General features: G+C 37.7%; 1 protein-coding gene across 1 annotated transcript in view; it reads left to right on the top strand.

Moving 5' to 3' along the window:
* LOC118824256 (cAMP-specific 3',5'-cyclic phosphodiesterase 4D-like) overlaps positions 1–14,900 on the top strand; it is a 268,709-nt gene that overhangs the window by 29,033 nt on the left and 224,776 nt on the right. The window contains exon 3 of the mRNA XM_036594261.1: positions 9,093–9,325. Coding sequence (XP_036450154.1) covers positions 9,093–9,325 — 233 coding nt within the window. The remainder of the gene's footprint in view (positions 1–9,092; positions 9,326–14,900) is intronic.

The raw sequence follows: 14,900 nt of genomic DNA, 5'->3' as shown, positions 1-14,900 counted from the left end.
AGCGAAATACCTGAGAAAGTCATCGTGGTCGGTTTTGCATGGATTTTGTCCTCCTTATAGAATTTGCATTTGTATCTCAAAAGTCTGTTGATGAGGAGCTTCATTTAACAGTAGAAACAGTCAAAGCAACTACATGGAGGTATGAGCCCCAAAGACACGCCAAAAGATATTTACCATCAAAATAACATTATTTAAAATCTGAACATTAGATGTACGTATGTGAGACAGCACAGTATCATGATGTGGCTGCAATATGAGCTTGCAGTCCATGTCATTGTTCGTAAATTCAGTGTTTTATCAGGAGTAGATTCACATTCCTCTGTAATGTTTTGGATGGAAAAACTTTATTTATCAACATGGCAATCTCTTCATCATTAACCTTTCTTTGTCTCTTTTGTTGAGCTTGTTAATGGCTCCACTGTTTCACTGCACTATCCAAACCCTGCGCCTCACTGGAGTGCAGCTACTAGGTGTCCTGTGTGCAATTTGTCGTCCTCTGCATAGCCTTAGGCTGGCTTTACATGGTGAAACCTTCATGCAAATTAAAAACAATAAAAGTCACACGCAACACATTCAGGTTCATAACGTCTCAGTCTCTCATTCTGTAATAATTTTCAGATTTTGGATCACAAATTAATCTGAGCACTATGTGAAATGAGTGAAGCGAGAAGAAAATTATTAGCTAAGCCATGTAAATCATGAAAACAGTAGGCTAAAGAACAATAAACGCTGTCACAAGCAGCTGTTTAAACAGCTGTTACCATTAGTTGGCTAGTTAATGCAGATGGTTGAGAAACTCACACTTGTTACGACTCATGAAACTGACAAAATGAAAAACTACCAACCTTGAGTTATTGAGGGGAGGGATCTCCTTTTCAACGGTCCGATCTTCATCTTCAGTTTTGTTTTCTTGTCCAGCGATCTCGTGAAAGTTGTATGTTATGCCATTTTCATTGGTTGCTTCATGAAACTTCGTGTGTGTTTTTGTGAGTTTTGCAAATGAGTTGCAGGATGTGTTACAATGTGCAACTCAAATGCAATTTAGTTTTATGTAGGTTTTGACCAAGCCAAAGTTACATGAAAGTTTCACTGTGTGAAGCCAGCCTTAGTAAATCAAACAGTAATTTTTGCCACATGGTGAACACATATTGCGCCCGGATGAAGGCATGTTTTGCGCTGTACCTGCACTCGTACGTAGATCTAGCCCACAGTGTCTTCACCTAATCATAGAATAGCAGACTGTTTGTGCTTGCGTCACCTGTGCTGTCTGTGTCACTCTTGTTCTATTTCAAGAAACTGAGATCATTCACTGATTGAAACTTCTATTAATATCGTCTGTTTCATTGACATGACATAGTCATGCACATCATCACCTGTGGCACTCAGACGTGGTGAGCATCCTGTATCTGTGTCTTTGTGAATAAGGACAAGACTCTCTCTGCACATTCTGTTCTAGCCATCTGTTGTGCCCTTTATACAACAGGTTCATCCAGTTTCCTCTGAGTCTGAAATACCTTAAAGGGCCATTTGTATATTTGCATAAGTTGTTGCCAGTACCTTCTTGATGCACAACATTTGTATAGTTTCTTATTACATACCCTGCATTGATAGAGGCATTAATTCCTCACCAAATCAGGATTTCTTAGTGTCTCAGATGTCGTTGCCTATGTGTGAGTGCAGTTGCGAGTGTGATGGGATAATTGAACTGTATTAATATTGAGGTTGTTTACTCTGTGGACTGTGGAGTAATACATGGAACTGCAAATATTACATGGAACCCCTAGGCAGTTGTGTTTCTTATGCATCCAATTTTGTGTGCGAGGTGCGCTGAAATGACAGCCTGCTGAAAATACTTAAACAGACATGTGGCTACTACATATTAAGGTTTTGGTATTTCCTTAAAGTATGAAAAAAAGCTGTATTGAAAAATTAATGGTTAAAAGCAAGAATTTTGTCTTTTAAATGAGATGAGACCATGAATCATGTTTGGTATGACCAGACACATGAACTAACAAGGTAAAAAAATGTATGCTTTGATGTCAGATTGACTTTAAACACCTTTGAATGCTAAAGAGCAGAGATGAGCTTTGAGCTGAGATTTAAGAGCTGATGTGGAAGGGGTGAATTTAATGCTGTGCTCTTGGCACTGCAAAGGCTCCTCTGAGCTTTAACTGAGACAGCCTTGAACAGCCAAGAGCGATTGATTGGCAGTATTGAGTGATCTTGAGCCAGAGTTAAAGGAGAGTAGGTCAGCGATATAAGCAATGGCCAGGCCATCAAGAGGTTTGAAATCAATTAATAGAATGGATTTAAATGGATCTGGAATTAAGCGTATGAGGAGCCAGTGGAGAGAGGCTAGAACCAGGGTAATGTGTTCCATCTTTTTCGTCTACATCTGGGTTCTCAGTGTTGAGGGAACCTGCACAGTCATGTGTGTTTTTACATTCAGAGTAGTTTTATACTAAAAAGTTTTGGTGTCTTCAAAAGTTAAATAACTTAATTAATTGAGCTGCGCGGTGGGGCAGCAGGTAGCGCTCTTGCCTCACAGCAAAATGAAGTGGGGTTGATTTCCCTGCCGGGCGACCAGGGTCCTCTCTGTGTGCAGTTTGCATGTTCTCCCTGTGTCTGTGTGGGTTTTCTCCGAGTGTTCCGGTGTGTTTGTTATTTACTGTCCAGTGAATGCTGGGATAGGCTCCAGCACACCCCTTGACCCAGGAGGATAAGTGATAGATAGATAATCTGTGTGTGTGTATGTGTGTATGCAATAGAATAAGAATGCTGCATTGTAATTTTGTAAGAATTTAACTGTTACATGTCAGAGTCTTCTGTAAAGTAGCATTAAGAATGCTTTGAACACTCCACATGTCTGATGTTTGAACACCACCACTACAAACAATTCTGACTTTCTGCTTTTCAGACCACTCTGAAAAACCTTTTTACGCAGAAATTAGGAAAGATCATTGACATTTCCCATTAAAGCTGCCCAGCTAAAATGTATTCATGTAGATGGTGCTGTATCTCAGAGCCATTTAGTTGGAGGCTTTTTTTTATAAAATATCTAATAGTTCATTTTCTTTTCAGTAGGTCATTTTTAGGCCATTAACTGGAACATGATGACTGAAAATCAACATATTGTGCAGTCCTAATTTGTCAAATGTAGATGCTGAAATTAGTAATGTCCCCAGTATCAGGTCATTATGTTTGGGTAAAATGTTTGGTTTGTTTTGTTCTGCACAGAATGCACTGTAGAAAAAAAACTTTTACAGAAACCTGTTTCCAATATACAGCCCCCCATGTGGCTCTCGCTCTTGCCTAATCAAAGATTCCGTTCTGTCATGTTGTAAGTGTTTGTATAATACTGTACCGGTTCATTCAAGCCACAGCCAACCCACCGTGCTTCCTTCTCTAATTTCCTTTCCTGTGTATCCACATGGCCACATTTTATGTTCCCTGGGTCTGCGAGTGTGCTTTGACTATAAATGACCCCCTTAGTGCATTATGTCGGGGACTCTGCTTTCAGCATGTCCCCAAGCTTTCACAGGATGACTCAGGCTAATCATATAAATAATGAATTGTGCATTAGAGCCTCGTTGCAAAACGAAAAACAGCAAAAGTAAGAGATACAATAGCAAAATGATGGACATTTTTGGTGTGTTTATTTTGCATCTGTATACAATGAATGCAACACATAATGAGATATAACACAACGCATAATTACCCCATTAGGGAGCATGGGTGGTGGAATATTTTCTGTCTAAAATCATTTTTGTAGATATCGTCACTGGTGTAACTGACAGCTTTAGATTTTCAAATTAGCAGTGCCGTGATTTTCTGTTGCGTCATTAGTTTAGAGTTTATTTTGATTGACTGTTTACCAAAATGAAATAGCAGCTTGGGAGCTGCTTGGCGCAGCAGTTCAGTTCCTCTGCTTTTCCACGTGGCATTTCCACATCTCTCTGCAGCATTAAACCACCCCTGTGGGAAAAAGTCTAAGTGAAGTGCTTCACAAACATCAGTGTCCCTCATGGCACAAGTTCTAGAAGAGTAAACACACAGTAGGCCAAGTAAATCCACACATTAAGTTGGGGCCGTAGGCTTGAGGTTTTTCAAATATAAAAATGTATATCTCTGCACATACTCTATCTTCTCTACCACCTGAGTTTCACTTTGTCAGTAGATTGGACTCGATTGCAAAAAGAGACCACCCCTCATTTATTTAACTTCAATCAAAACAGCTTGGAAGGCGAAGATCAACGGAAAATAGGGAAAAAAATAGGAGAATTCCAAATCTGGAGTCTGAAGAGAGGATCAAAAGATACAGAGAAAACTGGACTTATGGAACTATGCAAGTTCTGGTGTACCACCAAACCTGTCACCAAATCTGAAAACATCCATAGGTGTTTCTGTCCATCCTTTCACTGTGTGAAGGCAACTCAACACTATGAGTCTGAAAGGATGTGTAGCTGTCAAGAAGCTGTTACTGAGAAAAGGAAACAGACAAAAAGAAAAAAAATGCAAATCAAGCAGAGAAGCTGCTGGTGTTCTCAGAGCAAGAGTCCAGACCTCAACATCACTGAATGTGTTTGGGATTACTTGGATTGTGAGAAGCATGGAAGCAACTTCTAAGACTGAACTTTGGAGGTGTGAAAAATATTCCTGTAGGTTTCTTCAAAAAACTGAAAGCAAGTCTTTTGAAAAAAAAATGGAAGCTGTAATAAAGACAAATGGTGGACATAATAAATACTGAAGAATTGGATTTAGTTGTGAAGGGTTCTGTGTTGTCTGTTAAATATGTTTTTTTTTCCCCTAACTTTTACACAGTACTGAATGTGGACTAGGGCTGTCACAATGACTCAATTAAAATTACTCAATTAAAAAAAATATAAATAAAATGTACCTTCTTGATGAAGACGTAGAGTAGTTGACAGTGATGATGCATATTTTAAATTCTCAGACTGGTCTCTTACAGTAAGAGCTTTGTGGACATACTTTTTTGCTACATAATGTGTGTAAAATGTATCTTAAGTAGTTAAGTCCATGACTATTGTTTGCCCTTTAAAAAGCAATCCCAGATTACTCTATTAGTCATCAGAATAGTTGCTGATAGTGACAGCTGTATTGTGGACTATTTGCAGCTGCACTGCCATTCAAATAGTTTGAATCAATGTTTTCAAAAATATAATACATTTAGTTGCAGGTATGTGTATGAAGAACTAATTACAGTGTATTGTTTATTATTGAATAACTTCTTGATGTTTAAAAGTTAAAATGAGAAACGCCTGCTTCAGTACCAAAAACACTACTTTCATTTTTTTCATTATACCAATCAAAACAGGCAGTGACACAAAGAGATCCTTGTTTTTTCCTGATATAGTCATTCTTGTAAGTCATCATTGCTATCCAATTCTTTGTTACTCTCAGCAGTGACACGGATTTTAAATCAATATTTTAACAACCCAGCCGTTGTGACAGGGTACGAAGAAAGGCTCAGAATTCTAGAAGGTCTAGAAGTTGTCACTTGCTGTCATGTTAACTTTCACAGTGGTAACGTTAACACTAGTTGGCGAGATGCAGTTAGCTCTGTGCCTGACCAAACAGGCTCTGGATCTCATGTGGGAGAATGAAAAGTAATGATTAATACTGAATATTTGTGAATGTGTGCATAATTACCTGACTGGTTTGTTAAATTAAAAAATGCAAAACAAATTCATGGCATATTGCCACTTAGGTCACAGACTCTGCTTTTGTAGTGGCCAAAATGTGAAATGCTGTGGCCGGTAATAGGCAGTGTCTACCTCTGGTGTACTCGCATGTTCCATACATAATGACAGTGAGCGCATTTACATGTACTCAATAATACAATCATAATCGGATTTCTGCAGTTCTCTGATTATTCAAATGGCCATGTAAACAGCATACTCCGATCTAGAAATCCGATTAAGAAATCCTACATGCTTGATGAAATGAGGGATTTAAATATTCTTTATTTTCTCGATGATCTATGTTCATGTTGTTAGGTAAAGTGGCGCAATGTTTTTTTTTTAAACAACCGTGGCATGAAGTTTGAGTTTGCGTTACGTCACGTCTTCTTCTGTGAGTTTATTGACTTGTTGCAAAGCAGAAATGCGAATACTGTCTGACTGTAGACACAAAGTATTCACATTATCAGGTTACTCAAGTGCAAATAAACACGTTGATCGGATTACTTACAAAATCTAATTTTCTGCAGTTATCAGATTATTAAGTGCATGCAAACACACTCAGTGTCTTAAAAATTACACAAGCATTTATTTGTAAGCATTGCTGGATCCCATATGTTTGTGGTGCGTCAGTAAAGCTACACTGTGTTGCTGTAGGCAGTGCAAGACTGCAGTGATAAGTTGATGCCAATTTGATAATGATAATTAGCTTTTCATTGCAGAGTAAAAATATAGTTTGAACATTTAAACATTTCTCTTTGTGAACGTGGTAATGGGACAGTTGGATTAGTACAATGAAATTAAAATCCTGCTTCTTGTCTCTTGAGTTTTTTTTCTGTCATAAAGGAAAATTATTGATTTAAACTGGGAATTGAGCCGAACCATCAAGCTTTTCCCTTTGATCATACTTTTATTATTAACTGTCAAACATGATGAGACTCATATCTCTTAGTCCATTATAAATTAATTACAGCCTACATGTAACCTGGATCCTGTTTAAGCACCCATAAATATGACCAGCATTTTTATCTCTCTTTGATTGACAGTAATTAAACCTTATTTTCAGCACTCTGTCATTGTTTGCCTGGTCAAACTCCACCTCCCTCTGTATCTTACACACTGTCGTCTGCCTTGTTTGTCTCTAGCTCCACTGCCGCTTTGTCTTCTCTTCACCCTGTCTCCTCCTTAGTTCTGCCTTCCCAATCAGTGTTCCCCAGTCATGTTTAGTTAGTCTTTGTATATATAGCCCTTGTGATTCCTTGTCTCTTGTCAGGGGTCTCTCCCATGAAACAGGGCTTTTTCTTAGCCAGCCAGCTAACCCTGGATTTTCTGTCTCAATGGTGGATCACTTTTTACCAGGCTATAACACTGTAGCAACTAACCCTAACCCTAACCCTAACTTTGTGACTTTTGGGTCGTAAACAGCTCTTAGACCAATCGGGGTGAGCTTTGGACCAATCAGGGACAGACTTGTAATGTAGATGGACCCCTCTGGTCCTATTTCATGACCTTTGTGGCATCAGTCATGTAAAAAAAAGTATCGCTTTTCAGCAGATAAAACAAATCATACTACATACGTCAAGAATGTAAAGCGTTTTATAGTCCGCTGGGGAATCATACAGCCCGTTATATTGTTGAACGATGAAAACTGCATTCACATGCTTTGACTGCCATAAAAACAGAGGAGAGACATCATGGTGAGGCGTGCACCAAACATTTTATGCAAGTAGCAAAGCAGTGGAACATTGAAAGTGGAACGTGAAAATATTTATTTAAGGGACATTTTTATTACATTTAAATTTCTATAAAGCATATTTTGTCCACTCTTCTTAATATATCCTCATTGCACTTCAAGTCCTTCATTGGAGTAAAATTTCAACACATCAAAAACTAAAATAAATTTGTGATTAATTTCGATTAACTACACAAAGTCATGTGATTAATTGCGATTGCATTTTTAAATCGCTTGACAGCCACACTTCCTATGTATTTAATCATGTGTTACTACAAACAGAGACCAGAATTGTACCAGGCTATTACCTCCTCTGTGGTTCTTTATGGATTTGAAAGCAGGACCAAAGAATATTGATGCCTTTGAACTGTGGTGCTGATGAAGAGAGAATCTTGGACAGCAAAGAAAACAAACAAATGGGTCCTTGACCCAAATCAAGCCTCACCGCTCACTTGAATCCAAGATTATCAAATGAAAGCTGTTTTATTTTGGACTTATTCTGAGAAGAACCTGTTTATAGGAAAAGACAGTTATGCTTGGAACAGTTGAAGGTAAAAGAGGGAAAGGAACCAGCAACAAGATGGGTGGATATGATCAGAGGAATCATTAACCAGCCATTCAGAAGCCCGTTCAGACCCAAACAGACAGGATATTCTGGAGAAACACTATCCGTATGGTAGTCGGAATTGACTTAACTGCACATAATAATAATAGTAACAATAATAATAATAATGATAATAATAATAATAATAATAATAATAATGGCTAATCTAAACCTGTTCTAACCAAAAAAGTTGTTAACCACAAATGTAACAAAGTTAACGGTGATTTCATTTATGAGTGTGTCAGTTACATACAAATAACAATAATATTAAGCCTTTTTATTTTCAGGTTTAATTTATGTCTTTATGTCTTCTTTGAGTGCAAGTGATGTATTTTTCCTGTACAGTAATCTAGACTGTCACGTAAATATATATAAAAACAGATGGTCTCAACTGCTGCCTGCATCGATTTTTACCTAGCCTCTTTGTTAATGCTGTATATCTATGATTTAGATATGTTTTTGTGGCTTTTTGCTCCGGTAGGTTGCACTACAGCCTACCAGACCGTTTTATCCGCTCTGTCAGGACAATATCAGGGAACTGAAGTGTGTTATGACTGACAGAGGAAATCATAATTGCTGGAAAAAAGGATTAAACACGTGAAAAACGAAGCAAGCTAGACTTGAATAACCTCTTTAAGATATAGCCATTTCTTCTGATTGTATTTCAATAAGGTTTAAGCTAGTTTAATGACCGTGAAGCACCTCTAACACTGTGAATTTGCACAGATCAGGGTACCTGAGCTACGAATCTTTTCTCCTTCAATAGTAAAAATATTTTTCAATACTCATCTGTTAAGTAAACGTTAAGTAAGAGAAGATATTCTAGCCAGGACACCTTTGCTACTTATGTGTAGCAAACTTTATGCTGCTTTTGCTGCTCGCTCTCCCACTGTCTCCTTTAATCTCTCTCACTCTTACTCTCCCCTTCCCCTGACCCAAGCTGTGTTCATGTAGCAGTCAAAATCAAAGCACATTCTTTTTACACTGTTTTTTCATTTTACATGCTGTGACACACTAAGTCATCCCAGACTCTGTGGTTGTCTGTGTTTTGTCAAAGGTGTCTGATGTTTCTCGAGAAACCCCAGAAGCGGAGGCCGGTCCTGCTTCTGGCACGGAGTCCATTCAGGTCCGTAGGCTGTCCTCCAGAAACCTACAGCTGCCCCCGCTGGCCTTCCGACAGGCCGATCAGAATGACTGGGATCGCAAAGAGACAGAGCAGATCCCCCGACCCACCACTCTGGCGCTCCGCATCCCACCACTCATCGCCATCACCTCAGCCGACACCAGCAGGTGAGCACAATGAATCACGTTACAGCTTGTAGATGCTTACTGTGAAGTTTGTCGTAGTAGACAGCTGGTGTGCTTGAGATATGATGGTGCTTAGTCTGTAAAATTATACCCCACAGATTAGTAATAAATCACTTAACTGAGATGTAAAACATTACAGTGGGATTGCAATGTATTACACATATTTTAAGCATAAAGGTTCAAACACTATAACAGCTATGCAGGCACGTGCATAAATGGGCTCAAGGGGGGCTTGAGCCCCTGCCCCTTTGCCCTCAGTGTCCTCTTGGTTGGTGTGTATGAGAAATGTATTTTATATTGCCTCCGGCATTCTTCAAGATCAGTTTCAGTGAGATGAGGCTCAGCCTCACCCTGGGAATAGAGCTGGTGTGTTGATTTAGGTTTTGTGAGATTTATCGCTCTTGGACACCCCTTCTGGTGCGGTAACAACTGCCTGTGGTTCTCCTCAGTAAGGCCCACCCGTTGCGCATCACAACAGCGTTGGAAAAACCCACCAATAAAATGCTGATAATGTCTGTAAGAAAGCATCCCATCCTATAATATGGTTATTTTGAATTGGCAATAAGGGGTGATCATAACTTGCTATACTACGTTTTCATTATAGTAAAAACACTGACTTTTACGAGACTCTGTGGAGCTTTTAAATAGAGTTGTGACTAAATACTACATAACGAGTGAATAATGCAATCTATAATGTCACGGCTTTAGTCGTTGATAACAGAGGTTCAGATCCACGCATAGATTCACATTAGTGCTTTTGGCTGCCTTTGGAAGAACTCTATGGTTGGTTTTATCTGAAACATGATTACACTGTCTATAAGAGTGACTACAGTGTACAGTAAATTAAATTTTAATGAATTAAGTTTAATTCATGTTCATATTGCCCTTTTTTCCTCATTGAGCTTCTGCCCCCAAAATGTCTGTGTGTGGGCCTGTAACCATAAAAGAAACAAGCATAAAAAAATACATACTGCTAGTGGTGTAACAATACGCACATTTTAAGATAGGACGTATTGCTGTATATGCATCGTAATTCTACAGTTTAGATACAGAATTAGAAAAGAAATGCTAAAATTATTTTATTATTTACTCATAAAGACAACAGTGCGTGTTAAAGAGATAACAGGCCAAAAGTCATTTTATTTTATTATATTTTTATTAGAAAACATAAAATAATTTAAAAAAAGTAAAAAGTATAAGATATATGTATAGTATATGTTCCACATGTGTGTTTGGCATGCACATATGCTATTATAGCTCTGAGCTATACAAGTTCATTTACAATCAGCTTTTACCTTTTGGCTGAAATGAGTATGAAAGGGAATTTTCTAATCTGGCTCAGTCGCTTACATAGTGCGGAATCCAGGACTCTCTACAGTTGAATACTGGTGCAAATTAGAAGCTATAAACATCCCTGTAGTTGTTTCGCCCATTCAGAATCAGCACTTGGCAGCTGCTTGTATCCTCACTGAAGTTAACTTCTTATTTGCCAGCTTCTTATACAAATTTTCCTTTGGCGCCGGAGTGTAACTGCTGTACTGTTTGTGGTGGAATGAAAAATTTTAAAAGAAAATAAGCTGACTTCAGCACCCAAGGTGGGCTAACTATATATATTTTTTTTTCAGTTTTGAGAGCTACTCAGCATATTTATATAACATGCAATTTATAGCATTAAATGCTATCTAACGATTCACAACATGAATCCCAAAAATGAATATTAACATAAATATCATGGCTCTCTTACATACGACCACATTTTTGTATGTGTAAATCTAAACATTTCAAGCTCATATGAATCTCAAGCTCATTTTTCATAGTGATTTAGGCTGAGAGGTAATGTAGCCAGTGGCTAAAGGTAAGTATAATGAATGCAGCAAAATGCATTCCATCATGTATTTACAAAGATTTTTCTAAAACAATACTAATTTCAACTGTTTGTTTGAAGGAAAAAAGTGATTCTCATACTTTTTCCAATTAACAGTATTACAATAACTGTGTACAATTACTTTCTTTTTAAAAAGTTGCGAGAGAAGTAATGATATAGTGATATACTGATATAGTCTCCCTCAAAGCACACACCAGGACAACTCATTTTACCTAGTTATAGTCTGAAAAGAAAACAGTAGTAGGGCTAGTGATCTTTTCATATTTATTTAAAGCAACACTGTCGGGTTGATGTTACACATCATACGTTTTTATTCACGGATTAACATCAAAAGAGGGTCCTTCTCACTGTTTAGGCCTCAAAACAGCAAAATCAGTATTCTACTGATGTGATGAAGATATAATGACAATAGTTCACATGTTTAAAAGAAACGTTCGTCAGCAAGTTTTGACTGAGTTTTCTTTAAATACTCTTTGAACGTGCTCACAGTCATCAGATTCATTCACTTGGGGAAGGGGACTGGCAGCAGGAGTTCAGTGTCCTTCAGAGACAGTGTGGAGGGCTGGGTGTACTGCAGATTCTACATCACCAACTGTAATAATTAATAGTAACAAATTATATTTTCAGTTTGTGAGCTAATGTAAACTTATTATCACTTTTATGAAGTTGTCTTCTTTTCAAATAGTATTAAGTGGAAATTGACCAAGTAAGCAATCAGGTAGATCACTATGTTTGTTGTTTTGTTGTTCAGTCTGTTGTCCTTGCTTTCCTTGTGTACCCCGAGCTGTGGAGCAGTTGAACAATTGAACAGAGTTTTTAAGGACACATGGTTCATGTGGTTAAATAATGCCCATCCTAATTGGAAGGGGGCAGATGAATAAGAATTTCTGCCTTTGCATGGGTTTTTAAAATTACATTTGCTTTTACATTGTAAAAAATGGCTCATCAGATCTACCTAAAAAATACTTCACGTGGTAACAAACAACTGAACTAGTTTTATTCATACATACATACATACATACATACATCATCTAAACCGCTTATCCTTCTGGGTCGCGGTGGGGTGCTGGAGCCTATCCCAGCTGTCATTGGGCGGAAGAGGATAGGATTGGGCAGGATACACCCTGGACAGGTCGCCAGTCCATTGCAGGGTAGTTTTATTCAACCTACATAAATACTTTGAATGACTTAACTCTTCAATCAGTGTAATTTTTTGAGTTGAATAAAACTAGTTCAATTGTTTGTTACCACATGGAGTAATTTTTTTAGGTAGATCTGACGAGCCATTTTTTACAGTGTATGTTTGCTCAGATTGTATATGTTTAATAATATATGAGGATTAATCACTTTAAATATTTCTTATGTGTGCAACGCTAGTGCATATCTTCTATTTTTCACAGTCAGCATGGCTATTATATCAATATTCCAATGTTGATAATGACGTGTCGACATTACAGAGTTCTAAACAGATGATAATATTTTGACTGGGGCTAAAAGCTCAAAATAATTTCTTTTAATTGTACTAAACCACGGTGCTATGTGTAATTAAAGTGAAAAGAAGAATGAAATCTTAATTCTGAGTTCTATTTATTTAAGAATTATATCTGTTTAAAGTATAGGACACCAGCTGTTTGGAATTTTGCCATAATAGCACACCATTGGAAGTGCAGAGACCACCTTTTCATTTAATAGATTTCCAGTCAAAATAGCCCTTATGTAGAAGTTATTCATTTTTCAGCATCAGGAAAACAAGCAGGGAACATATTTAACAGAAAATTACACATAAGCCTCCAACTGTATCAAATCTATCAGTATTTAGTGTTCCACTCTTTACCTTTGTGCACCTCCTGTCACTTTAACTCTTCCATTCTTCCAATCTTAAAACCAATCAGTTACAGCTGCCAATAAAAGCTGTTCTCAGAGATCTTACTGACATTATGGTCTCCTTTAAACAGACAGTAACATTCACACAAGCAACTACCCAAACACACCTTAGCTGCCTTCAAATTTCTATCTCTTGTGCGTATAAATTGCTAAAGGAGATGTTTCTGAAGAGATTAGATGCAAAATAGTCCACTTGCAAAAGGACGCAGAAAGTCCAAAAGTACAGTTTAAAAAAAGAGAAAATGGGACTCCTAAAGACCGTGCGAGCCTGGCAGACCACCAAAATTGTCATCATCAGACATACAATGTTTAAAGCCTTCATCTTTGAGAGATATGACAAAAATCAAGCTCCATTCTTGCTTCAGATCTGAAATCAGATTTCTGTCCAGCCTTCCACTGTGAGAAAACTCAGCACTATTGTTCTGAAAGGATGTGTAGCTGTCAAGAAGCTCATATGGAGATAAAGAAACAGATTTGCAAATCAAGCAAAGAAGCTGATGATGTTCTCAGAACAGTAAACTGACCACCCCAGAGTGCAGACCTCAACATCATTCAATGTGTTTTGTGTGGATTTTTTTTAATCCTTGAAGATTTCTTTGAAAAACTCAACACTATGGGTCTGAAGGGATGTGTAGCTGTCAAGAAGCCGTGACTGAGAAAAGGAAAGAAAATTGCACTAGAGCATGGAATTCAATAGACCTCAGTCAAGTATTTTCAAATATCTTATTGGCATGACCAATTTTCTAAAAACTACTTTGACATGTAGCTTATTTAGCACTACATCAAGAATATTATCAAATACCTTAGCACCTCCATTAAAGGCTGAAGTGTTCCCACTGAAGCTTGAAGCCTCACAGTAGTAACGACAGAAGTAATACCAAAACTGTCATCTTATTTAAACTGGATACAATGGAGCAAATCACTTTAATCAGGCTTTCTGTGGAGAATTCACTTTGAACACAATCTCTAACAGTTAAGATGATCATAATAGTATGATGCTTTTGGGAAACTGAGGCCTGATAGCTTGATTAAGCTTTAATTGCTTTGAAAAACTGAGAGCCATATTCCATCATTTTTTTTCCATTACTGCATCTTCATTGTAAAACATTACAATCCTGAACAAATACACATACAAGCATGAATACACACACACACTGTCTGTCTTTCTTTCTTTCTTGCTCTCGCCATTTTTCTCTTTTGTTGAATGTGCTCTTTTACACAGCAAAAATGAAAAAAATCGGAGGCTGCCTGCTGCTCACAATCAATGTCCTCCTGCAGCTATTCTCTGAAAAGCTGCTTTATACCCGCCCTAAAATGTATTTTTAGGCTGGTCTGCCATATTCTGTTTTAGCAGTCTAGCTCTAACAGCTGATTAGAGGGTTCAATCAAGCCATATTGGCTGACAGACTGCTGCCTTCCATTAAAGTTCAAATGTCCACCGAGGCTTTTTACTGTATTGAGCTGGTTTTTAACGAAGTATGAGATAATCAAGAAATGACTTTTGTTATTTTGAACCACAAATAGCAGTGTGTTTCTGGGTTATATACCAGCATACTCTGGATGTAGCTTTCATCACAATATGCTTGATAACATGAGGAGCTCTGTACTTAAAGGCACTCAGAATTGAAACACTGCTTTTGGATCAGTTCAGTTTTCTAGGCACTACCATGAGTAACTTACCAGAAACACTTGTCATGCAAGTATACTTTGTAAATGTACAATTACTGACTGTAGACCATCTGTTGCACAGTGGAAAGAGTATGTGTGTATATATATATATATATATAT

This window comes from Colossoma macropomum, unplaced genomic scaffold (genome assembly GCF_904425465.1).
Source record: "Colossoma macropomum unplaced genomic scaffold, Colossoma_macropomum, whole genome shotgun sequence".
Classification (NCBI taxonomy): domain Eukaryota; kingdom Metazoa; phylum Chordata; class Actinopteri; order Characiformes; family Serrasalmidae; genus Colossoma; species Colossoma macropomum.
Note: the sequence above shows the minus strand (reverse complement) of the source record. Positions and strands in the feature narration are given on the sequence as shown.